General features: G+C 46.4%; 2 protein-coding genes across 2 annotated transcripts in view; both read left to right on the top strand.

Moving 5' to 3' along the window:
* LOC146219603 (protein unc-13 homolog B-like) overlaps positions 1-24,619 on the top strand; it is a gene marked incomplete at its 5' end in the record, with an annotated part of 86,443 nt that overhangs the window by 19,681 nt on the left and 42,143 nt on the right. Inside the window, 2 exons of the mRNA XM_084694692.1 lie at positions 17,258-17,560; positions 17,747-17,834. Of these exons, the coding sequence (XP_084550818.1) occupies positions 17,258-17,560; positions 17,747-17,834 (391 nt within the window). The remainder of the gene's footprint in view (positions 1-17,257; positions 17,561-17,746; positions 17,835-24,619) is intronic.
* LOC146219604 (uncharacterized) lies at positions 4,323-5,635 on the top strand. The gene is made up of 2 exons (XM_084695240.1): positions 4,323-4,861; positions 5,473-5,635. The coding sequence occupies exons 1-2, from the start codon at positions 4,323-4,325 to the stop codon at positions 5,633-5,635; spliced, it is 702 nt and encodes a 233-aa protein (XP_084551366.1).

Genomic DNA, 24,619 nt, shown 5'->3' with positions numbered 1-24,619 from the left:
TTCCCGAAGGTCCAACCCCATCCACCTCCCCCCAACCCCCTCAGACAGAGTCGGGCATTTCCAAACTTCTCTCTTTCATCCCCAAATCTGCTGGTAGCCCTACCCCAGTGGCAGTTGTTCCTCCTGCTCCTCAGGAGGCGACTGAGAAGAAGTTTTCCCTTCAGTCTCTTCTGCCTTTTCAGTCCTCAGATCCCATCCAGCCACAGGAGAGTAACCAGGGCACAACACCAGGGTCCGAGACACAAGGCAGTGCTGAGCAAACTCAGGAATCTACCTCTATTGTTGACTCAATGTTAGGAAGGCTTAGCCCCATGAGGCTGTTCTCCAGTAAGCCGTCCTCTGGAGAAACATCACCCCAGCCACCAGTGCAAAGGAGTGCATCTCCACAACGCAGTGAATCTATAGACAGATCCAGGAGTCCAGAGAGACCAGGCTCCGCTCAAAGGTCGGGTAGTGGATCAGTAGAACTTCTTCCTGATACAGGAAGTGGATCAGTCGAGCTTCTTCCAGAAACAGAGTCTTCTGGTGAGATCCTTGACATTCAGCAAAGACTGACACCAACAATTGTTGAGCCAAAATCGGACACAAAGCCAACAGGTGAAGCCACTGCTGAAGACTCAGGGTTCTTCAGCCCTTTTAAGAAATCCTTTACTTCCCTCATCTCTACAGCTCCTCCTGAAAAGGCCTCCCAGGAAGAAACATCCCCAACCCCTTCCATGTTCTCCATGTTTAAGTCGTCAGAAGATCTAAAAACAGAAAAACCTGCAGAGGAGTCATTTCTTGGCAGTAAACTTAAACTACCTTTCTTCTCTTCTGAAAATGTTTCCGCACCACCCAAAGCAGAGGGGGGTATGCTCTCAGGGATTCTGAAATTTGCATCCGGTGAAGACCCCAGTGCTGACCAAAAGGCTGCTCCACCGACCCCTGCTAGAACCCCATCTCCAAGCCGTGCAGCACTCCTTGATAGTGTGCCCAAAGGAAATGTGGATACAGGATGGTTTTCTAACCTTTTCAAGGCGCCACCGACTGAGCCAGCTCAACAACCAACAAATCCTCCAGCCACAGATGTTACATCATCTGATGTGGCCAAACAGGAAGGCACCAATTCTGGCACAGGACAGGCATTGGCTGATCCACCGGCTCAGATTGACAAGTCTTCCCAGCTTGAAATTGATTCCACATCCAATGATCAAATCGAGGGCCAGCCTCAAGAAAAGGCAACACCAAAATCTCAGCCAGAGCCCCAAGCCCAACCGCAGCCTCAAGGCATGTTCTCTGGGCTGTTCAAACTAGCATCAACCGAAGATGTGTCTGGTGGCAACAAAGTACAAGCAGGTGCGAGTCAGCCACAACAAGGTGGGTTGTTCTCAGGCTTGTTTTCCCCTGCTTCACAACCTACCCCCAACCAGGGGCAACAAGGTACGCCTCAGGCAGGAGGATTGCTTTCTGGATTCATGAAATTTGCTGATAATGTAACAGGTGCCCCAGCTCCTGCAACACCACCTCATTCAGTGCCTCCAGGCAGTCAGCTTAAGCAAACCCCAGGGCAGGGTCAGAGTGCCCCAACACAGGCAGCTTCACAAGCTCCCCCAACTCAATCCGGGGGACTCTTGTCCGGATTTTTAAAATTAGCTTCTGATAGTGTGGCTGGGCCTCAACCCTCTCAAACATCAGGATCCCAGACTCGTCAGACTGACCAGCAACAGGAGGTGCATACACAAAGTACTGCTTCTGAAAGTCAGCCAGGTGGTCTTCCGTCAGGACAACGTAAACTGGAGTCCACAGAAACTCCTCCCTCAACCGCTCAACTTCCACCTGGTCATGACCAGCAGCAAGACCCACCTCAGAAGCCAGCACCACCACCTCAGTCAGGTGGCCTGTTGGGTGGACTGCTCAAATTCACAGAGACAACACAACCTGCCCCGACTCAGCAACAGCAAGGTGCTCCTGGCAGTCAACCTAATCAACAAACCCCACAGCCGGGTGGGATGCTGTCTGGGCTCTTTAACAAGATGACCGCAGTAGAACCTACACCGCCTCCGGTGCAACCAACACCAGGTAGCCAACCAACCAACCAAACACAAAAGCCCCCACCGCAACAACCGACTCCTGCCCAGCAGCAGGGTGGTTTTCTCTCTGGTTTGTTTGGCTTAGGAGCTCCAGATGCTGTTGATACCACTCAAAAACCTCCAGTACAGCAACAACAGCCAGGACCGCCAGGAAGTCAGCCAAACCAGCAGCAGACTAACAGGCAAAACTTACAGAGACAGAACCAGGTTCCCCCACAACAGCCTCCCAGTGGCCCTGGAGGTATGTTGTCTGGATTGTTTAACAAGATTGCAGATACTGGAGCTCCTCAACCACCACCTGGTGGTCAACCAGGCCAGCAACAAGCACCTAAACTAGGAGGAAATGCACCCCAACAACCTACCAATCAACAGGGGGGATTTCTTTCTGGGCTATTTTCTGCAGCTCAGCCGTCTCCTCCTCAGCAACAGCCACCTGCAAATCGTCCCAACCAGCAACATCCACAGCATAACAATAGACAACCTTTGCAGAGACAAAATCAGATCCCTCCTCAGCCTAGCAATACAGCACCTGAACCTCAGCAGGGTGGACTGCTATCAGGACTTTTTAACAAACTGGCACCTGCTGACAATCCACCACAACAGCCTCTGTCAAAGTCTGGTCCTCAACAGGGTAACCAATCAAATGTTCCAGGTCAAGGCCAAGCTCCTAGTCAACAAACTCCTCAACCTAACCAACAAGGTGGATTTCTCTCTGGCCTTTTCAAGATAGGGGACAATGTTTCCCCTAACCAGTCACATCCTGCACAAGAACAGCAACAGCAGACCAGCAAACCTGCTCCTTCACAGGGGACAGCTCAGCAGCCTGCTCAAACAGGTGGTTTGCTTTCTGGCTTTCTTAAGCTTGCATCATCTGACACAGAACCACAGCAACAACCAACACAAACAAATCCGTCTCCCAACAAGCCTGGCCAAAATCCACCTCAAGCTGAATCAGGGGGATTGCTATCGGGATTCTTTAACAAACTTACAGCCACAACTGAAGAGCAGACGTCAAATAGTCAACTTCCTGTTGGTCAGAAAAACCAACCACAACAGGCACGTCCCACTGCTGTTAAGCCTGGCCAAGGGAGACCACAGATTCAACGGGCAAAACAGGTAGAACTAGAGTCACAGGATGCTGGAGTGGAAAAAGATACAAAACCTCCTGCCCAGAAAGGGTTTCTTTCTGGACTATTTGGTGCCACTGAAGAGGTGCAAACATCTAAACCTGAAGAAAAATCCATCACTCATGATGAAGCAATTGCCAGTACAAGTACCAGTTCACCTAGTTTGCTGTCCACCATATTTAAGTCAGGGCCAAGTGAGAGCAATATTCCAACATCTGTGAAGGAGACTGAAAAAGGTTTTCTTGATCGAATACTACCCAAGAACAACAAAGAGGAAATTCCTACTACCACTCTACCACCCAGCACAGGAAGTTTGACCACCACTTTGACTGTTAATGCTAGTCAGGAACCTCCATATTCTCAAAATGGTCAGAATCCAGCGCAGCATTACCTGGAGGAAATACAGCGCCTTTTGTATGGTACAGCGGATGAATATGGTTACCAGGATCTATTATACAACTTTGCTGAACATGGTGTTATCCCCCCAGAACTATACGAGCATCAGTGTCTCATTGAGGCTCTCCTTTGGCAGCAGCTCAATGAATATGTCTTGAATGAAGCTCTGGCAACTCCTCAAGTTCAGGAATGCTACCACGCAGGCCAGGGCTACATACCAGCTACAAATGGGGGAGTATCTTGGGATGACCGTGGAAAATCTTGCTGGAACCCTAAAGAAATGGATACCGGTCAGTTTCACATACCCTCACATCCTTGGACATATACCACAGATCGTCAACGTCAGACTGGGTTTTTCGGACCAGGGGAGGAGGATCTCGTACTGTTTGACATGACTTGCAGGGAGAAGAAACCTTGGAGCAGCTGCGACAATCTGGGGGACCCTAATCAAGATAGGATAGGGAATAAGAAACCTTGGATTGAAACAGGCAGTGCTTTGAATTTGTCAACAGAAAAGACACAGACCAAGCTCAGCAGGTGCCAGTCTCTTACTGAATGCAGCACCCATGAATTCAGCCAAGCTGCGGATAAATCTGGGCTCGGCAATTCCTTACCTGGAAAGAAAGAGATTGACCTTAAAACAGCAACAGACTTTTTAAAGAGACTTGCATTCAAGAAGGGGCCCATTGATTTGACCCATGGTGCCATAGATCTCAGCAGCTCTGTAGGAATGACTGGAGATGTGAATGAGGATACGTTGTTTGACGACTCTGAATGGTACCAGCAATGGCTTTCCTTGTTGAATCAAGGAATGTGGTGGCCAGCTGAGACAGGGGATTGTGGATACTATGTTTATACAGATGACGAGTTCATTTACTCTCTTCTGACTGACAGAGCGGGTCAGCACTTGTATGCATGTGCTGCGCCAGAGGATCTACAGGCCTTAAATCAAATCACTGCAAACATTGCAAACATTCTGAAACAAAGAGAAAACGATAAAGTCACACTTTGTGGCTTCAAGATTCCCCTCTTCAATGAAAGTGATGGTCTCTGGTTTCCGGGTCAACAGCAGAGTGAATCTCAGCTCGTAAATGCTCCTGTGGATCTCACCTCAGCTTTTGAAAAAGGCAACAAGATTATGAACATGAACTTGGAAAGCTTCTCCCAGATGTTTCAGGAGTCCATTGTGTCTCAAACAGAACAGGCTGTAGACTTCTCTGTGTACAAGCTGAAAAAAATCAAAATGGACTCCAACCAAACTGGTTATGAGTATCAAGAAGAGCCATTAGTGGCGACCGATATGACTTTGACAGCACTGAAAGATGGTCATGGAGGTCCTTATTGGAAAGATCAAAAGATAAAAGTTGACCTTGCACCATCATACAACGCGTTATCTTCAAGGATGTATGGTCCACAACGACCTCCACATCAACGTTCTCCCATACCTGAAATAAAGATTGGGCTTGCAGAAGAAAAAACATCTGCAGACCAACTAAAACAGAAGACTTCTTCTGTCCCTGATTCACATACCAGTAAAACGACTACAACTGCAAGCTCAATTGCCAACTCGATTTCGCAAACAATTTCTTCTAAGTTGCCAGTGGCTACCACACCTTCCACACATAGAAAGCTCCCTGAAACCCCCTCATCAATACCAAGAGGTGCTTCACCTGAGACAAAGATCCCTGCAACACCTACAGCACCCTCTGTTCAGCAAATGAGCTCCATTGAGAAACAAGCAAAGGGAGTGCTGTCCTCTGGTATTCAAAGTTTGAAATCTGAAATAGTCAAAGAGACACAGTCCACTGGGCAACACAATGCAAAACCAGCAGTTACAGCATCTGGTCGAATTCTTCCTACACTCCCAACTGCATCCTCAGGTGCACCATCAGTGTCTTCAGCACAGAGGACACAACTTACCAGGCAACCATCCCAGTCAAGAGATCCAACTTCCGTTCAACAGGAAAACAGAGCCCCTCTGTCACCCCAACAACACACAGGAGGAAAGTCACCTCAGACAACCGTATCACATTCCAAAGATAAGGCTGATAATAGAGCCATTCAGATTCCCAAGTACCAGGGAATAGCACATTACAAAATGACCGCAGAACCTCAGTTGTGTAGCCGAGCTTTAGACTTCTCTCCAACTGTCTGTAAGAAAGATGAGAATATGAAGGAGAAGGATGCATCGCAGGCTGCAAAGCAAAACGTGCAGGCTGTTGACTTCACAAAGTATCAATTAAAAAGGGTAAAAGAAAAAAAAGAAACTAATCTACAGAAGTCTGCAGACCAAAAAACAACTGCTGTTGTAGATCTGACAAAAGAGATTGAGGAGGAAGAAACAGAATGGTCATATGAACAAACTGTGGTCGAACTTCCTACTCAAAGAGTCCCCAGTGTTCCACTTCTAAAAACGGTTTCTCCTCAACCCTCCATGTGGAACAGGGTTCCACACTACACACCTGTGAGAAGATCGCCTAGCCCAGAAATAAATGTTGACGATGTCTCTACGTCATCAAAAATATCATCCAGCCCTATAATCAGAGAGGAACATGAAAGTTATTTAATGAGAAGAGCGTCCAGCACACAAGTAAGGACCATGAATGAATCCCCATCAATGACTCCACTCAGTCCTGGAGTAAGGGCTGGGTATGGATCCTCGTCAATGAGATCCTCCTGCCCGGACATAAGGATCGGGCATGAATCACCTTCACTGAGGAGATCCCCAAGCCCTGACATAAGACCTGGTTATGGTTACACTTCCAGCCAGAGACCATCCCTTAACCGAAGAGCCTCTCTATCATGTCAGATTTACCATTCTGACTCAGCACCAGCAAACTCAATCAGAGGTGCAATAGACATGTCTCCGAAATTATCTCCAAAACCAAAGGAGGAGTCAGCCACAGTGTCAACCGAGGCAGTGTCCTTATTAAACAGGAAAACATCCACCCGTGATGCTTTCAAAGAAATGTCTAAGCTTCATGGGTCTCTTGATCTTTCCACAAATATCCCCAATCAGCAATCATCTCCTTCACACTCTCCAGCAATTGTGGAGCAGCAACGTCAGTCTCCTCCTAACACCCAGATGGTTAGCCCTGGTCTGAAGCCACAGACACTGTCAGGCAGTAAGAGAGGCATCTTTGCACAAGGACCATCTCCTTTGCGCACGTTGCCAATTGCCCAACCCTATCGGGCGGCCACTGCACCTGCCAACTCGATTCAAGCTTCTTTAGACATGTCACCTAAGCCATCACCCCAACAGGCCAATGTAGCTGAGGTACCATCTGAGAATATTGATACTGAAGCAGTGTCATTATTAAATAGAAGAACCTCAACCCACAACGCTCTGAAGGAAATGTCCAAACGTCACGGGTCTCTGGATCTTTCCTCGAAAGTAGAACCTTCCGATGTTCCTGGACAGCACCCATCAACTTCTCATTCCCCAGGCATCGCGCTGCAACAACTGCAGCAGAGTCAGTGTTCTCCTAAGGCCCAGACGATAAGCCCCGTTTTGAGGCAACAGATACCGTCAGACAGAGGAGTTGCACAGGAACCATCTACAAACCAGTCTATTAGATGTATTTCTACTACAGCCCAACCCTATCAGACAGCCAGTGCACCTGCCAACTCAATAAAAGCTGCCATAGACATGTCACCAAAGCCATCTCCCCAACAATCCTATTTAGCTGAGGAACCTTCTGAGAATTTTGATACAGAGGCAGTGTCATTATTAAATAGAAGAACCTCAACCCACGATGCTCTGAAGGAAATGTCCAAACGTCACGGGTCTCTGGATCTTTCCTCGAAAGTAGAACCCTCCGATGTTCCTGGACAGCACCCATCAACTTCTCATTCCCCAGGCATCGCGCTGCAACAACTGCAGCAGAGTCAGTCTTCTCCTAAGGCCCAGACGATAAGCCCCATTATGAGGCAACAATTACCATCAGATAGTAACAGAGGAGTTACACAGGAACCATCTACACACCAATCTATTAGATGTATTTCTACTACTGCCCAACCCTATCAAACAGCCACTGCACCTGCCAACTCAATAAAAGCTGCCTTAGACATGTCACCAAAGCCATCTTCCCAACAATCCTATTTCGCTGAGGAACCTTCTGAGAATATTGATACTGAAGCAGTGTCATTATTACATAGAAGGGCCTCAACTTATGATCCCTTGAAGGAAATGTCTAAACGTCATGGGTCTCTGGATCTTTCCTCAAAACAAGAACTGCCAGATATTCAAAGAGCACAAACATTACCTTCACATTCTGCAGTCATTGTGCAGCAACAGCCTAAGCAAAGTCAAACCACAACTGCTTCCAAGTTAGTAAGTCCTGTTATAAGGCAACAGGTACCGACTGAGAGGAGGAGGGCAGTCTTTGCACAGGAATCATCTCTCTCAAACCAGTCTATAGGTCTGCGATCCTCCAAAGAGTCGACCGGACCAGCTAACTCAATTACAGCCACATTAGATATGTCCAAGTCTTTTGTCAAATCACAAGAGAAGTCAGCTGAGGACACATATGAGACATCTATGGATGCAATTCCACTTGTGAGGAGCAAGCCATCTGCTCGCGAGCTTGCAAGGAAATACTCTGTTGGTGTTCCATTCGTTGTGGAACTTTCATCACAGGAAACTCTCAATGAAGAAAAGTATGTGTCTGGTCAAGCCATAACTAATGCCCAGTCTGTTGCCCACAGGGTAGAAAACCCAGCTCTACAGCAACAAACTCTGATGTCAGGTGTCCTTAGCAGGTCATTTTCCCTCTCTAATCAGAATGCAGCTTTGTCCCCCTCGAACCAAACATATCGTAAGGCATCGGCTCCAGCAAATACGGTAAAAGCAACCCTGGATATGTCTCCCAAGCCATCCCCAACAGCATTGGAGAGAAATATTGAGGAAGGACAGTATAACCAGACTGGAGGGATATCAATGGTGAAAACCAAACCATCGTCCCGAGCACTTGCTAGAGTCAACGATGTTGGTGTTCCCTTAGTGGTTGAGGAACCAAGATCTGAAGAACAATCAGGTCAAAAACAGATTCAACTTGGGGCTCAAGGTGCAACTGCTGCCTCAAGTCCTGTTTCACTCCAACCAGCTTCTTCTGTACATGCCAGAAAGCAATCCTTGGTACAGCCATATCAGACAGCCTCAGCCCCAGCAAATTCTGTTAAGGGCACGTTAGATATGTCTCCAAAGATAACTCCTAATGTAGAGATGGTCGAGCCCAACTATTCAAATGCAGTGGCACTTGTGAAAGAAAGGCCAGTGGCTACCTCAATGACTCGGAACGATTCTGCTGGAGTGTCTTTGATTGTAGAACCTCCTCCTCCCAAAGTAATAACAAGGCAACTTCAGCATCAAGGTAAAACTGAGGATCTAGCACAGCATGGTTTACATTGTGGTGAATCCAACATGTCGAGCTCTGTCTCCAGGCAACAAACACCTCAGTCTCCTGCTCAAATGTTGCCTTATCAAAACGCCTCAGCACCAGCAAATTCTGTCAAAGGCTTTTTAGATATGTCTCCTAAACATATACAGAAACCATCCGAGATTGTCTCTGAACATTCCTGGACAGGAGCAGTGTCATTGGTAAAAGATAGGTCTGGTTTCATGAGAACAGAATCTGTCGGTGTATCATTGATAGTGGAACCACCATCTCAGCAACAGTTTCCTGAAAGAACAATGCATTCACTTCACATGGTCAAAAACATTGGGCAGGAAAGACCAGCAATGAGTGGACTGCACACAACCGATTTACTGCATCAGCAGATCACCACTCATCACAGCAACGGAGTATTTACGGTTACAAGGAAGCAGTACAAGGAAACCCAATGTCACAGTAGGCCTATGGACTTCTCCGCAAGACAGTGTCCGGAATTATCCCAAACGCCCAGTTGCTACACTCAATTGCAAGATGGGCAACCAATGGATTTCACAAATGTCAAGGTAAAGAATGAATTGCTTGAGAAAAGGTACGTTGAAAAATCATCTGGAAAGAAATCACTTAAGGGAGTTGTTGATCTGACTTTAGAGGTGGAAGAGAACACAAGTATAATAAGGAAAGATCACGGAGTAGAAGATCTGTCCTCCCCGCAAGGGACCCAGAACTCGGTGTCTAATCAATATGATTACCAACATCAATCTATACCGTCAACAATTGATAATGAGGTAAGACGAGATGACTCCGTTTTTCCTTCTCAAAAATCATCACTTCCCAGAGAGCCATCCCTCACCATTCTTCCAAGCGTCCAATACAACATCCAATCCTTGGTACCATCAGAAAACAGCTATTCCCAGATGAGTGATCCAGGTTCACTTGTTGCATTTGCCTATCAACAAACTGAGATTTCTATGTCAGCTGTGCCTCAAGCAATACAGGAAAGACCTATGTCACTTGGTTTCTCACCAGAAAGCGATAATCAGCATGCCACTGATTTACGTGTAACTGAGAAGAGACAACCAAAGCTGCCTCAAAGGCCACCTCCTCTTGGTGCACAGAGAGTGCTCCCACAGCAGATACACCAGCAGTCTGACGTGAGAGTGTACATGAGTACATCTCAGCCAGTTGTCCCAACTATGAAAAGCCAAAACATTAGTGTACAATTCAACATTCCTCCCAGACCGAAGATTTTAATCAAACAACCGACAGTAGACAGCTTTGATGAGGAAAGCCAGTACGAGTATGGAACAACAACCAATTATGGCGAGCCATTGCCTACCTCCAGTACTACTTCAGTAAGCTATGGACCCCCAAATGTTTCACAACCGGTGCAAAGTGCAAACGTGATAACAAAGACTGTAACTACCTCTTCAACTTCAGTGAGTAAATCAGTTAAGGTTTCTCATCAAACTGGGCCAAGCCAATGTCCAGTTTCTGTCCAGTTACAAACCACTTCATTATCTAAGGGAGTAGTAACAGTGATTAGTGGTTCTATCCCTCAACCCACCACATCAGAAAGCCCTACACCTAAGACAACTGTAAGAAAGGAATCACTGGAATTGGGTCCGATAGTTACCACTCCAAGCCCCTGCGCATCTCCTAAACAAACACCTGCAGTTTGTCCAACCACTGATAGATCAGTAAAGAATCTGGTCTCAATGTTCAGTGGTCAATCAAGTTCTCAGCCCCCTATCATGCCTACACAAAGAGCTGCCACAACTATGGATAATATGTCTTCCAAAAGAGATCCTTCTGTCATGCCACCTGCTTCAGTATCAGTTGAGGACACGTGTCAGGTGCTTCCCACCCACACAACTGTGGCACATGCAGTATCTGTCCCTGCTACTTCAATACCAAGCAATGTTGGTCTAAATATCAAACATGCCCTACCACCAATCGCCACAGCTCCTCAAATCCCGTCACCCCCAGTTAAGGTTCTTCCAGATTTGGTATATAAATTGTCAGAGCAAAGTTCACACGAGTCACCCAGTGACAGCTCTGCACAGTCTCTAACGGAACAAACATCTGTTTGTGTAGTAAGTTCTGCAGTCAGTGGACCGATATCGGATACAGTCTTGACGTCCCAAGCAGGAACCACTCCAATAGAATCAGCAACCTTTGAAATATCAGATCAAATTTCGATGCTGAATGGCACCTGTACTCAGGAATCTCAAAGGTCCACCCCTGTTGCCTCCCCATCCAGTGAGACACCAACTAGAGGATTGACCTCAATGTCTGTACTTACAAGCTCTCAATATGCAGCATCACATGCAGATGTAACACAAGCAGCCAGTCCTACAATTATAACGGATCAGACTTTTGCAGTTTCTCCAACCCCTGAATTGCCACCTAGAGGTATAATCTCTGAGCCCTCAGAACAGTCAATTGGATCTTTAGATGTCCAGTTAGAGGAGACATCTGCAATCAAGTCCGCAGGGCATGCTCTGAGAGAAGTCACATCAGAGGATGTGAACATTACCGAATTTTGTATCTCTCAACAGGAAAGCTTAGAAGGCGCTGAACCTACTACACATACACAAACTGTGGAATGTATATCTTCTCAAGACGCAGAGAAAACAACTCCTCCGTCATCTCTCCCTGTAGGGATTGCGTCCTTTGATGAACTGCCAGATTCGAGGCAGCTTACTCCCGAGAGGAGGTTATTACCCCACATTTGGGTCTCAGCTGCTAGTACCCCAGAGGAAGAGACGATAGAAAGGAAAGATATCCTGGATTCAAATGAGCCCACTAGTGAAGAACAGACTTCCCCTGAGGTATCTACTCCGGAGGACATGACACCCTCTACGTGTCCAGAATCAACACCCTGTGAAGCAGAGGACATATCTGCCCAACCACAGGATAAGATGACCAATAGCAGAACAATTCAAGAGACAATTCACCAATCAGAGGAACCCAAAACATGCCCACTAGATGAATCCATTAAATCACAGGATTTGACAACCACTGAAGTCACACCTGAAGAGTCATTAGTCCACCCAGTGGAACCTAGCACTTTACTACTGGAAGAATCTGCTAAACCACAAGATATCATAACCAATGAAATAACATCTAAAGATCCTATTGTCGTATCAGAGGAGTTAAAACCTCTACCGCTAGAAACCACAAGAATGACATCAGAGACAGGTAGTACTCCCACAGAGGAGAGCACTACCCTGCCATCAGTGGAGTCCTCCATTTTGTCAGGGGAGACTCCCACTATCCCCATAGACAAGACCACCTCTCTCCCCTCAGAAGCAGTCATCATCCCCACAGAGAAGACAACTACCCCACCGCCAGAGGAGCTCACTATGAAATTAGATGAACTTCCGAAATATTCAACTGTAGAAGCAATCTCCTCAGAAACTATAGATGTTGCTGATGTAGATGCTGTGGCAGCAAGTGAACCTCTGCCTCAGGATATTCCTGTAAAAGAACAACCAATCTTTGAGGTGCCAGAAGAAACTCTAGAAACACTAGAGGCTAAAACGAAACAAGATCCCAGTTCAGCTGCTGATGCGCCTCCCTCTACAGAGATCTTACCACCCAAAGAGGAAAGCTTGGCGCCTGATGTTGCTCAACCAGAAGCTGAAGCTCCTAAAGAACAAACGGGCAAAGGTTTATTTTCAATGTTTGGTGGCTCGACTGCAAGTCTGCAGACACCCTCGCAGACTGGATCATCAATACTTGGTGGCATTCTCCCCGGCTCCTCTGCTCCCAAAGATACCCCAGGAGCAGGCTTGTTTTCAATGTTTAGTGGGCCAACTGCCCCTGTACCAAGAGGACCAACACCACAAGCATCTGTTCCTAAAGAGCCTCCTGGTAAGGGCTTGTTCTCCATGTTTGGTGGATCTACTGCTCCGCCACCACTGGGTCCAAGGGGTCCTTCCGTGGGTACCATGCCACCTAGAGGCCCTCCAACCAAAGAACCTCCAGGCAAAGGGTTGTTCTCCATGTTTGGTGGACCTACTCCTCAACAACCAGCAGGTCCAAGAGGGCCTCAGGTTGGTGGTGCCCCCCCTCAAAGACCACCTGCAAGTGGATCTTCTATATTTGGTGGCATCCTCCCTGGTTCCACAGCACCTAAAGAAACGTCTGGATCAGGATTGTTTTCCATGTTTGGGGGTCCTAGTGCTCCTCCTCCAACTGGTCAGAGAGGCCCAGCACCATCCGCTAACAAAGAGCCGCCTGGAAAAAGTATGTTTAACATGTTTGGTGGACCTCAACAGCCAGAACCCAGTCAGGCCCAAGCAGTTGCACCCACGATGGCTTCTAAACCAACGGAGAATGAGAGTATATTCAAAGTGCCCTCCATGTTTTCTCTCGGTGCTGAAGAGAACAAACCTAAAACAAGTGCCTTTGGACTTCTTGGCATGTCATTCATGGGAGATGAGAAGAAATCTGATGAACCCAAACCTGAAGCAGTGGCTAGCGTGGATGAAGAAGTTGTTATTGAGCAGCCACCTGTCACTGAAGCCAAAGATAAAATTGATGAACCTTCAGTTTCAGAAGATAAGCACATCGAGGGACAATCCCTGGAAAATGTTCCTCCTGATTCAGGTCTTGTAGTGTCAGTGGAAGGTGACCAAGTAGCTGATCAGAAACTTGAGGAGACTCAAGATTCCTGTTTCCAAGATGTTACAGAGACTACTGCTGCTGACATTGCATCTAAAGGTACAGAGAGTGCTGGTCCAACAATGGAAAGTCAACAGGAAGTAGAGATTTCATGCAAAGAAGATCAGCTCCCAGAAATTATGGCAGATACAGAGAAACCTTTAGCCCCAGTGGACACTGAAAAACTAATAGATTCAACTGTGCTTGTGAAGTCTGAGATACCAGAAGAGTCAGAGAAACCGCTTGAATCACAAACAATAGAGCAATTTGAGGAGAACTTGAAAACTATTGTTGAATCAGAGAAGGATGATCTGGCACTTCCGAGGATTGCTGTTGAATCTGAGGTGCCTGCTGTTGGAGCAGCTGAGAAATCAGAGCAATCTGATGAAATACTTAAAGATGATGTAGAAGTCACTTCCGAGAAGGATGATCTAGCACTTCCGAGGATTGCTGTTGAATCTGATGGGCCTGCTGGTGGAGCAGCTGAGAAATCAGAGCAATCTGATGAAATACTTAAAGATGATGTAGAAGTCACTTCAAGTACAGAATCAGGTTTTGGCGATTTAAACAAAGATGTACAATCGCAAAATCTAGCAAAGGAACATGAATTAGCAAAGGTCGAAAGAGAGGCATCTGTAGAAGAACCAGAGAAGATTGTGATAGAAAGTGAGAAATCTACCTTGGAGGCAGTTACAGCTTCAGAGGAACAGGAAAAACCTGTGGAGGTTGATACATCACTTGTAGAGGAGAAGAATTCTGAGACTATACAATCTACAAATGAGGAAAAAAAGATTGAAATCATTCAACCCCCAGAAACAGAGAAAGCTCAGGCAACAAGTCCAGTTCCTCCAATGGGCCACCAATATCCACCACAGTATCAGCCCAGACCAGGCATGGCAAGAGCCTCTGGCCCTCCACCAGGTCAAAGAATGGGAGGGCCGAGGATGGCCGGACCTAGGATGGGTGGTCCTAGAATGGGTGGTCCTAGAATGGGAGGTCCCAGGATGGCTGGACCCAGACAAGCGGGGCCACAGAAGCCTCCTGAGCCAGCTCCATTTTCAGGGTTCATGTCCATGTTCTCAGCACCAAGTGCCCCAACCAAACCAGCATCTTCAGGGTTTTTCTCCAGTTCACCAGCTTCGTTCTTTGGTTCATCACCTGCTCCGCCCCCTGCTGTGGGTCAGCCTCAACAGAAAAGCTCTTTCTTCGGTCTGTCAACAAACCTGCCCACTGAGTCACTAACTGGTGATCTGTTCAGTATGTTTAAAGGGCCAGAGGCCCAACAGGAGCCTGGTGGACAAGGTCCCACTGTACCAACTTCAAAGGAGACAGCTAGCGATGCTGGAAGGCTGAGTGACAAAGCAGACACAGGAACAGATGAAACTTTGTTGGCTGAGGAGAAGGCTCAAGAACCTGCATCTGAAACAGTAGAGAAAGGGTCAACAGAACCGGCAGAAAGAACAGATAAGTCAGAGGAAGAGGACTTGTCATCCACTAAGCTGTCCGACGAAGGGAAAACCGCTGTTTCTGAGGGAGAGGTTACACAGAAGGAGCCAGTTGCAATTTCAGGGGAGCCCGACTCTTCAGGGGTTGATAAAACGGAACCTTTGGTTGCAGAACCCTCCAAGGGTATGTTTGACATTCCTGTTCTGTCTGCTCCGACATTCGGGGGCTTCATGTCTGGAGCGGCCGGTGGGGCATCATCTCTGGGGTCTCTGTTCTCCTCTGCACCAACTCAATCCCCTGCAACCAAGACGCCACAACCACCCACATCGGATGGAGGCCTCTTTTCTGGTTTCAAAAACCTTTCTGCCGGCATATTTCAGGAAGAGAAACCTACAGAAAAGGAGGAGACGCCATCTGCTGCATCTATGTTTGGGAAGAAACTTGGCTTTCCATGGCAAAGTCCAGAATCTCCAAAAGCGGAAAGCCCTCCTCCAGTGGTCACTACTCAACCACGGCCTCAAGATTCTAGACCTGGCGATGAAAGAATCCACGAATCCATATCTGAGCCGGAAGCTCAGATATGCTCATCTGAGGTTGAGAAACACTCACCGGATTCTGATGAGACAGGAAGCGCTGATGCAAGCGACACCGAAGGCCCAACGGATAATTCCACCAAAACTGGAAGCATGGACAAGAGTCGAGGGAGCAGTGAGACACTTGCTCAGTGTGCACGGTCAAGATTCCCCTCAGAGACAACATCAATCACAGAGAGCTTCGAAAAACCGCAGATTCAGATCAGACCTTGTGACGTAGAGAAAGGCACGGACACCCCCACTGAACCCTTGTCTGCTTTAGCACAACCAAGGGACTTACTGATGAAGGACACCGCTAAAAGGCTAGTGCATAACATGATAAATGACTCATCCAGACTCATTTATTATGCCGTCATATTTTAGATCATAGTAAGTAGCTGTAACACATCCTTTCCCGGTCTCTCTTTTTATAAGATCCTTGTAGTTTGTTGTTGTGTGATCCTGTGATTTCCATATCCATCTTAATGCTTTTTTCTTTAGCTTTTAAAAAGATTGTTTGCTTTCTCCAAATCAGTTAAATATATTTTAGGTTTAGTATCACAAAGGGAAATCCATTTTTTTTGCATTGACCTTATGCTTTTTACAAATAAAAATATAGAACTGGCTTGGAATGGCGCTCAAAAGCCATTTGTACGTCCCTGACATTGATGGATGTGCAATGCATGAAGAAACCAATAGCCTTTATTTATTAGCTTTTCACTTGTGGTAGGCCTTATGCCAGCCTTCCTCCCTGCCCCTAGGGCTCTCTGAATTATTCTCCAAGCGCCAGCCAATTTGTTTAGATGAATATAGCCTGGGTAGATTTATGTTGGCGGGGCTAGGCACACCACTGTGGTGAGCTGGGCATGGAAATAAAAGGAATGGCGAGAAGTAATTTGACCCAATACAAAGTAAATCATCCTGCTGGTTAAGGGAAAGGGCCACTTCCCTCGTTAGCACAGCCACTCGCCCACATAATGTGGAGGTAGTAGTTTCTTTTTCAATCGCAGTATTTTTCCTGTGGATCAAAGGGCTTAATTGTCCAAGCTGACATAGCCTTTTGGGCACTATATTAACCCCATGATGAGAGGGTATAATCCCTCCCACTGAGCTAAAGCTTGCTATATTGCTGATTTGTAGGTAGTGTGACTGTTATTTGCTGAACAGGTTTTGCGTTATCAGGAAACCATCCCCCATTGCTTAACTAACTAATTTAGAAAGCATATGACTTTGAAAACACAAGTGTGATGGTAATTATCACCAGAGTGAAGCTGTTGATGCAACATTCTCACACATACCTTGGAACACTGTCAGAAAATGATTTTACTCAGGGACATTTCTTGCATAATAGTGGATCTTTAAAATAGAAATATGAGATGGGAATTCATGCAATTCTTTCCTTAAATCCCATCCCCTTTTCCCTTTTCTTGTCAGTAATGATGGTCCTGCCAAATGATAACCGGCCCTAGTTCCCTGTGACTGTCGGTTCCCTGTCTATAGATAGACACAGTTTATCCCTTTGTTGTCAGGTAAATCTATCTTCCCCCATATTTGTCTGTCATAACCTGTCCCTGTTTTCTCTGCAGCCCGGCAAATAGCAGCCGCTTTGGGTCTTCAGGGAACCTTAGCCAGGCCAGCTCTCGTTTGAGCTCAGACCCAGAGGACCAACATGACCCCGAGGAACCACATGACCCAGAGGCCCTTCGCACCCCTTGCCCTAGGCCCCCTCTTCACAGCCAAGGCTCAGCCTGGGAGGAAGAGGAGGGAGACGAGGCTGAGAAGGAACTTGGGCCCGTCCCTGAGCCTGGATCCAACAAAGACCTGAAGGAATCCATCATTCTTCCCAAACCACTGGACAATCAAGACAAGAGGGCAGAGAAGCAGATCAGGTACAATCAGTGAAGGTTGCTTCACATAGTAATGACTGTTTCTCAGACAAACATACACTTGGAAAGACTGAAAACCCCTGGAAACAAAAGGAATATTCCTGTGATGTATTTGTTCCATTTGCACACCCAAACTCTTCACTCTTTATTGATCCTCCCTGAACATCTTTTGCATTTCCTCTCTGCCAGTTTCTTTGAGGGCGGAGCCCCACCATGCTCTCCATCAAAAGTGCGTTGGCTGAAGGCTTACAATAAAATCAGAGTTCGGCTGCTCGAGGTAAGGAGTACACACACACCCCACATCTCTTTGTATCTCTGTTTTTCTCCCACACTCGCGGACACACGCACACTCGATAGGGCCATGTCACGTGCACGCTCACAAACACACTCTCACACACTCTCGAAACGCACACTTCGTCCTTTCTCTCTGTGTGTTGGTTGAGTTTCATCATGCCAGTTCAGCTGAAGGCTGACACTTTGACCTGGGTATAGTTGCCAAAACATTTACACGTTGACAATGCAGGTGTGGGTTTTCTTCTGCACGCCACTATGGTCCTCTGAAAATAGTAGAGGTACCTAACACATAATAAGGTACGTGTTAGAAACTGACGTTCTTGTGTCGGAACACAAATCCCAAAACGGACGTTCCTAATCCGAACAGCCCCTCTGAATATTTTGCAAAGATTTTCCAATGCAGTGGAGGGTGTATCGGTTGATGAAACGGGTCTTGTCAAGGGCATGTAGCCTCTTAACTTAGCATTTTCAAAAAGTACTCATACACGCGACACACACCACCAATGTTACAATCATCCAGGCTTTGATTGCTGCCTGCTTTGATGTATGCCAAGAGAACCCACCTCCCTTCTGTCCCCACCTCAGCCCTCCTCCCCCCCCCCCCCCCCTCTTCTGTTCTCGAGTCCCCTCCGTGTGATTGGCTCCATCTTTCTATCTCTGATTGTCTGCAAGCCTGCTTGTCCTCTCATCATCCTCCTCCTTTAACTTAAGCCAGGACAATTCACGTTTTTTATTGAGGACTGTGGAAAGAACTGTTTTATACTCTGATAATAATGTTGCATTAATGGGAAAACAACGTTTCAATGCAGTTTGGGTTTCAAATCCTCAGGTGTGCTGGTCACAGTCCTCCACAAGAAAGTGTGGCCTCTGTCTCCAGGGGTATGCTTGCGAGACGCTTGCATCCCAGCCAATAAGAGTGTGCTTTGTGAAGTCAGTGCGACAAACCATGAATTGCTCATCAAAACGCTTCGCAATATGCGGTTAAGTAAAATGGAAAGGAATGATAAAGCTAAAGAATGACAGGGGAAATTGTTCAGGAAATAGAGGTGGACACTCATTGTAATCTCTCTCTCTCTCTCTCTCTCTCTCTCTCTCTCTCTCTCTCTTTTCCCCTATCTTTGTGGCAGTTCCTCATAGATCTGAATGAATACGTACTGTAGGGCAGTCCCCAGTTTTGTGTTAGTTTAATAATAGATTCACACACTCCTCTCCTTTTATCTGAGCCCAAAGACAATTCAACGGTAATGTATTTGTAGACCATAAATATCATTCTTTTTTGTCCACGCCTTCAGCGTACTCAAAACATGAGATTCTCTGCCCCCCCCCAACGGGATCCGAGACCTGTCAGTCAAGGAGGAGTCTCCGCCTCCTTCAAACAGCTGGTGTCCTAGAGGAAAGCAGTTTGTGCCTGCAGTTGTGGACGAGGCCAGCCCTAATTAGTGGGGAAGGCCCAGTCCTGATTGGTGGGGCAGACCCAGCAGCCCTGATTGGTGGGGGCGCTTCTCTAAGAATTGACAGACATTAGGTCAGAGGAGACATGAGGGTCGTGATGTGTCAGATGGTCATAGGTGTTTCAGTGAGTGTGTGTGTGTGTGTGTTCCTGTGATGCCCATGTGTGTATGTCTTCAGAAATAACGAAAGCATGGAGTCAAGAGAGAGAAAGAAATGATTGAAGCAAGAAAGGACTGAAGCAAGAAAGGTTTTCAGGATTTAATTGGCAACTTGAATACAGGTTATGTTGAATAGTCCTCAATTGCCAATCATTATGAAAATGCTTCACATCGTCTTAATGCAGGTACTCCATGTGTCCTACTTACATATAGTGTTTTCTGGGCCTCTAATTATTTGACCTTAGTTATTACAGGGACCAATTTCTGACTTGGAGGTCAGCGTTTCAAAATATGCCCAGGCTAAAAAAGGCTCTTTGTCTCAACAAGTGATTTACCATAGCAACAAAGTTGCATTACTATGGAAACAGAACCTTGAAAGAGTGCATGCTCACATTGTTTTCATTCCCAGTGCTTTGAAATGTTCTTCCGCATCCTTTCACGGTTCATTTAATATTCACTTACTTTTCTCTTCTACTCCTATCGTCCATGTCCTTTTGAGGTAGTTGTCTGTTGCTATAAATGAAACTTTACTAAAACAGTTTGCCTACTTGATAATAAAATGGCTATGATCAGAGGTGGTAGTTTGGGTCCTCTATTAAAATACTTGTGACATCTTGTTGAGTTTAGTTACTATAAGAAAGACAGCCCGACTCTTAGTTTCAGTGCTGTTTAGTCAGACTGTTCCGCTGTAGGGAAATGTCAGAGTTTTGGAGAAGCAAACGATCGAGGCGAGGGGGGTTTGGCACCAAAGAAAGAGGCTGAGAAGCCAAACAAAGAAGCTGTCAACTCATCTCCTGGGCACCCGACTAGAGCTATGCAAATCTCAAACGATTAGAATCTCCAGTTGTTGTGGCAACGGCGGGTATCGAGTCTAATCAGCGTAATGAGAAAGTTCAGAGTTGGCTTTGAGAGGTGGCTTTGGAAATTAATTAAGTCAATGGGAAATTACAGGGGGGAGCATTAAGTGTCATGACTAGAAATGTGCGTTTTCCTCCCATTCTGTCAGTGTTGGAATACTCTTGGCTCTTGTGACAGGCACGCTGTGTAGGTTTTAACTCTAGCTCGCCAAACACGCAACAGCCCTCGACTGGCATCTTAACTTAAAGGTCCAAAAATAACCTGCGCTGCTACAAAACCTTTAAAAGACAACAATGCCAACTAAGGCAACAGCCTAGGGGCTCTTGCCCCAGGACTGACCACTTACAGCGACACAGGTTAAACAGGCCTGTCCATGTTGTGCTTTAATTTCACCCATTATTGTGCTACTGAAAGGAAGATGTGGGGGGGGGGGGGGGGAACGAGTGGCTAGACCTGAAAGAGAGCGGCGGCGTTTGTGCTTTCTCCACGGAAAGGCTAACTTTTCACCAGGGACTGCTTTATTTGCATAGCCATTTGCTCTCTTTCTGAGGGATGGGGGAGAGGGAGATGAAGGGATGTGGAGTGCTTACTCACCCTCGAGGCATCGTTCCCACTTCTTGCAAAAAATGGATGTTTTCTTGTGTTTTGCGTGGGGACACTACTGCTACGTGCACAAAATAATTGCTGCATCTTTTGGGAATGAATTAAGCTAAATTAAGGTGTTTAAATAGGTGGAGACCAGCAGTCATTTACACTTGAGGATTAAGTATTTTAAGACTTGGCCGGGCAAAAAAATACAAAATGTATACTCCCTTATCCATGGCTCACGTAGAGGACAAAATCTAATCCGCCCACACCTTGAATCTCGTCATGAAGACATTGTAGACGTTTATTTGAAGAATTGATCATGCTAAATTGATTTTTTTTTCATGTTTTCATGTGTCCTCGAGCTACAACCCGGCCCCCACAAGGCCATTTTGGGCGTGTGTGCCATGCAGACGCTCCGTCTGGACTGGTCCCCTGTGTGTCCCCTCTCAGTCACATCTGTGATTGTGTGGGGTGCTTGTGTGTGTGTGTGTGTGTGTGTGAGAGAGAGAGAAACAGAGAGAACCAAGGTCGCAGCATAGAGGAGGTTAAAGCGTCTCAAGTGCTGGCTGCCAGACTCGCCCTGCGGTCAAGGTGGAGCCGTGGAGTAGAGGATGAGATCCTCCCACACACGATGTCATACCTGTTGAAACGCAGCACTTTGAATTGTTCTCACCAGAGGAGATTCAGAAACATAGATGGATGACAGCATATATGATCATGTCAAACACAAATCTGTACCCTAACACGACAGGAAAAGGAAAACATCCCCCGTCATAGAGTATATGCATTCAGTATAGTGTACACATCCGTACGTGATTGCGCAACTGTTTCGGCCATAACCTAGCTTGACCTGTTGATAAAGATTCAGACCCTCGCGTTCATCATGCCGTCATATGCATTGTAAACATGCATGTAAATGAAACCTTGTTATATTGGCCATCACAGCCTCAGGCATCCTGCACAAACGCACCATCAAATTACCATGAACGTTCACTAACCCATTACCATGGTCTGTCTCCTCCTGCTCATTAGAGTCACTGTGTGTATTGAGAGTCTGTAAGTCTCCCTTGAACTTCTACAACGATAATGCTAGCCTCGCGCTAGTAGCCATTCTGGGAAGCGGCAACAGTCATGCCGTGTAGCTTTTAAGAAAGTACTTTTGGCTGCCCAGGCTCTCTGTGTTCCATCAACAGGAGGTTTAAATCACATTCACGGAAGGGAAAAAGGTCATTAGTGTCTGCTGTGTACTGTATCACCAGAGTCTCTCTCTCTCTCTCTCTCTCTCTCTCTCTCTCTCTCTCTCTCTCTCTCTCTCTCTCTCTCTCTCTCTCTCTCTCTCTCAGCTACCACCCCCCTCTCTCTCTCTCTCTCTCTCTCAGCTACCCCTCTCTCTCTCTCAGCTACCCCCTCTCTCTCTCTCTCTCTCTCTCTCTCTCGCTCTCACTCTCTCTCAGCTATCTCTCTCGCTCTCAGCTACCCCCTCTCTCTCTCTCTCGCTCTCGCTCTCTCTCTCAGCTACCTGTCTCTCTCACTCCTATCCAAACGGGTAGCTTGTTGCTCTGTGGACTTAAGTGAAATTAAGGAAAGCAGGGATGCGCGGAGCTGTGGGAGAGCAGAGAGGGGAGCTGCTTGGAAATGAGAGGCCTGCGCCTTGTCACACAGACTCTGTGATCAGCAACATCCTCCTTCATGTTCCACCGGTGCATCTTTATCCTTGGTTGTAAAAGAGGCTCGTGGTACAGTTTGGAGAAGAAACAAATGACCCACGATGTCTCCCATATAAACGAGAAAAGGGTCAGCGAAAAAAGGAAGCAAACAGGAGAAGCAGATTGGTTCACGTGAAGAAGTCGATTGAGGAATCTGAGGGTGGCAATGACAATTCACAAGGGGAGGCAGGGACGTAGGGAGAAAAGAGTGAGCAGGGTTTGGTAGCATATGGAGCTTTTCATTTACACGGCAAGGCCCAAGCTAGCACACCAACTCCCCTTCCCTACAGGAGACCAGAGAGGCTTCCATCGTGGCCTGGGCGTGGCCGTGGATATCATGCCTTCTGGGTGTGTGTGGGTCTGCGCTGGTCATATCACAGAAAGCCCACCCTCAAATCATAGATACAGACAGTGGGTTGTGTTCCTTCTCTGTTACCCAACACCTCCATCCTCTTACAAATATTTAAAAAAATATATATATATATATATATATATATATACACACACATACATATATATACACATACATATATATATTATTAGTATCCAATAACTTGAAACTGAGTTGGTAACAAGCTTTAGATCTTTAGGTGACCTTTTGTTTCCAATAAAGTAGTGAAAACAACCTGTCAGCGCTAGCATATTATTAAAGAGCTTTTTTCAGGAGCTTTTCGAAATGCTATAGGCACTGTAAATTGGGACCCTTGTAAATTGACCTGTAAACCATGGTAATTGTGGTCAATCTGTTTAATTTCTCTAAGAGCCATTGTGCTCCTTCTGTAAAAGCATGAAAGACATATATAAGAAATGACCAGACAGAGGAGTACGGTAGGTTTTGGTTCTGGGCTGATATTGTGAAAGAGAATGAATTCAGGAGAGAAGGAGGGAGATATCAATGGAAAGAGGGTAAGAGAGGAGGTGAGAGAAGGAGAGAGAGCGAGTGAGAGGAGGGGAGAGGGGGAGGAGGAGGAAGGGGGGAGGGAGGGAGAGAGAGATTAAATGAGGGGGAATTGAGGGATGGAGAGAAATGGGAAGAGTTAAAAAAAAAGGGATGTCAATGTATGTTAAGGGAGGGAGGTGGGTGAAGAAGGAAGGAAGGAGGCATGGAGGATGAGAGAGAGGGGGAGTGGGAGGGAGAGGGAGGGAGATGGAGCGGGAGGGAGAGAGTCACAAGATCCGAAGCGTCTGCTTTCTGTGCAACAAGCTGCATTCACTCCAGCAGGAGGGAGAGGAGGAGGAGGGAAGTAAGGAAGGAAGGACAGAGGAAGACCAGCAGGATGGAATGAAAATGGAAACGGATTTGGACAGAGAGAGATCTAGAAAGACATGGAATTAGAGATGGAACGAGAGCTTGAAAGGCTTATGCACTGAGAGACTGTCTCGTGTACACGTGAAGATGTGAGTGCTTTTAACAGGAAGTTGTTAAAAGGAAGTGCTGTGACAGGTGGGATATTCATTTGCTGAAAAAAGAAGGCAGAAAAATCAATAGTTTATTCTGTCGATCTTTATTGTGTCATTGCGCTGTAACCTTTTTGGGAGACTTTGCCTCGTGGAATTGCCAAGGAAGCTCGTGAATTGGATTTGATGGAAGAATCTGGCATCGTCAAGCATTTGTAAATGCTCTATTCCAGCCTGAGATATCAGATATCGTTGTTTCAATAGATGATTGTGCAATTCATAAACTTTTAGTTCTTAAAGTTTAGTTGTTCTTGTCCCCAGAGAGGTAAGTTCGTGCCAACTTTAACTATTTCACCATCTCACAAGTGGTCTGTCTGTTTATGTTTACCTGTGGAAATCTTAGAAATATGTAGCCTACCTGTTGTCTAAATATTTGGAAAATGTAATTAAATATAGTACAGTGCAAACCAATCTTCTGACACCTTCGCATAACAGTTAACATCTGTGGAGAAAAAGTTATTGGATTTCAAAATCAGATATAAGACAAATGCATTTCCTTTCCTTTCCCCATTGCAGCCTTTTAGGGTATTGCACTGTGACGTTGCACA

The sequence above is a fragment of the Hypomesus nipponensis genome, chromosome 28 (assembly GCF_054491055.1).
Source record: "Hypomesus nipponensis isolate SF chromosome 28, ASM5449105v1, whole genome shotgun sequence".
Lineage (NCBI taxonomy): Eukaryota > Metazoa > Chordata > Actinopteri > Osmeriformes > Osmeridae > Hypomesus > Hypomesus nipponensis.
The sequence above is the reverse complement of the archived record's forward strand: the minus strand, read 5'-3'. Positions and strand labels throughout refer to the sequence as shown.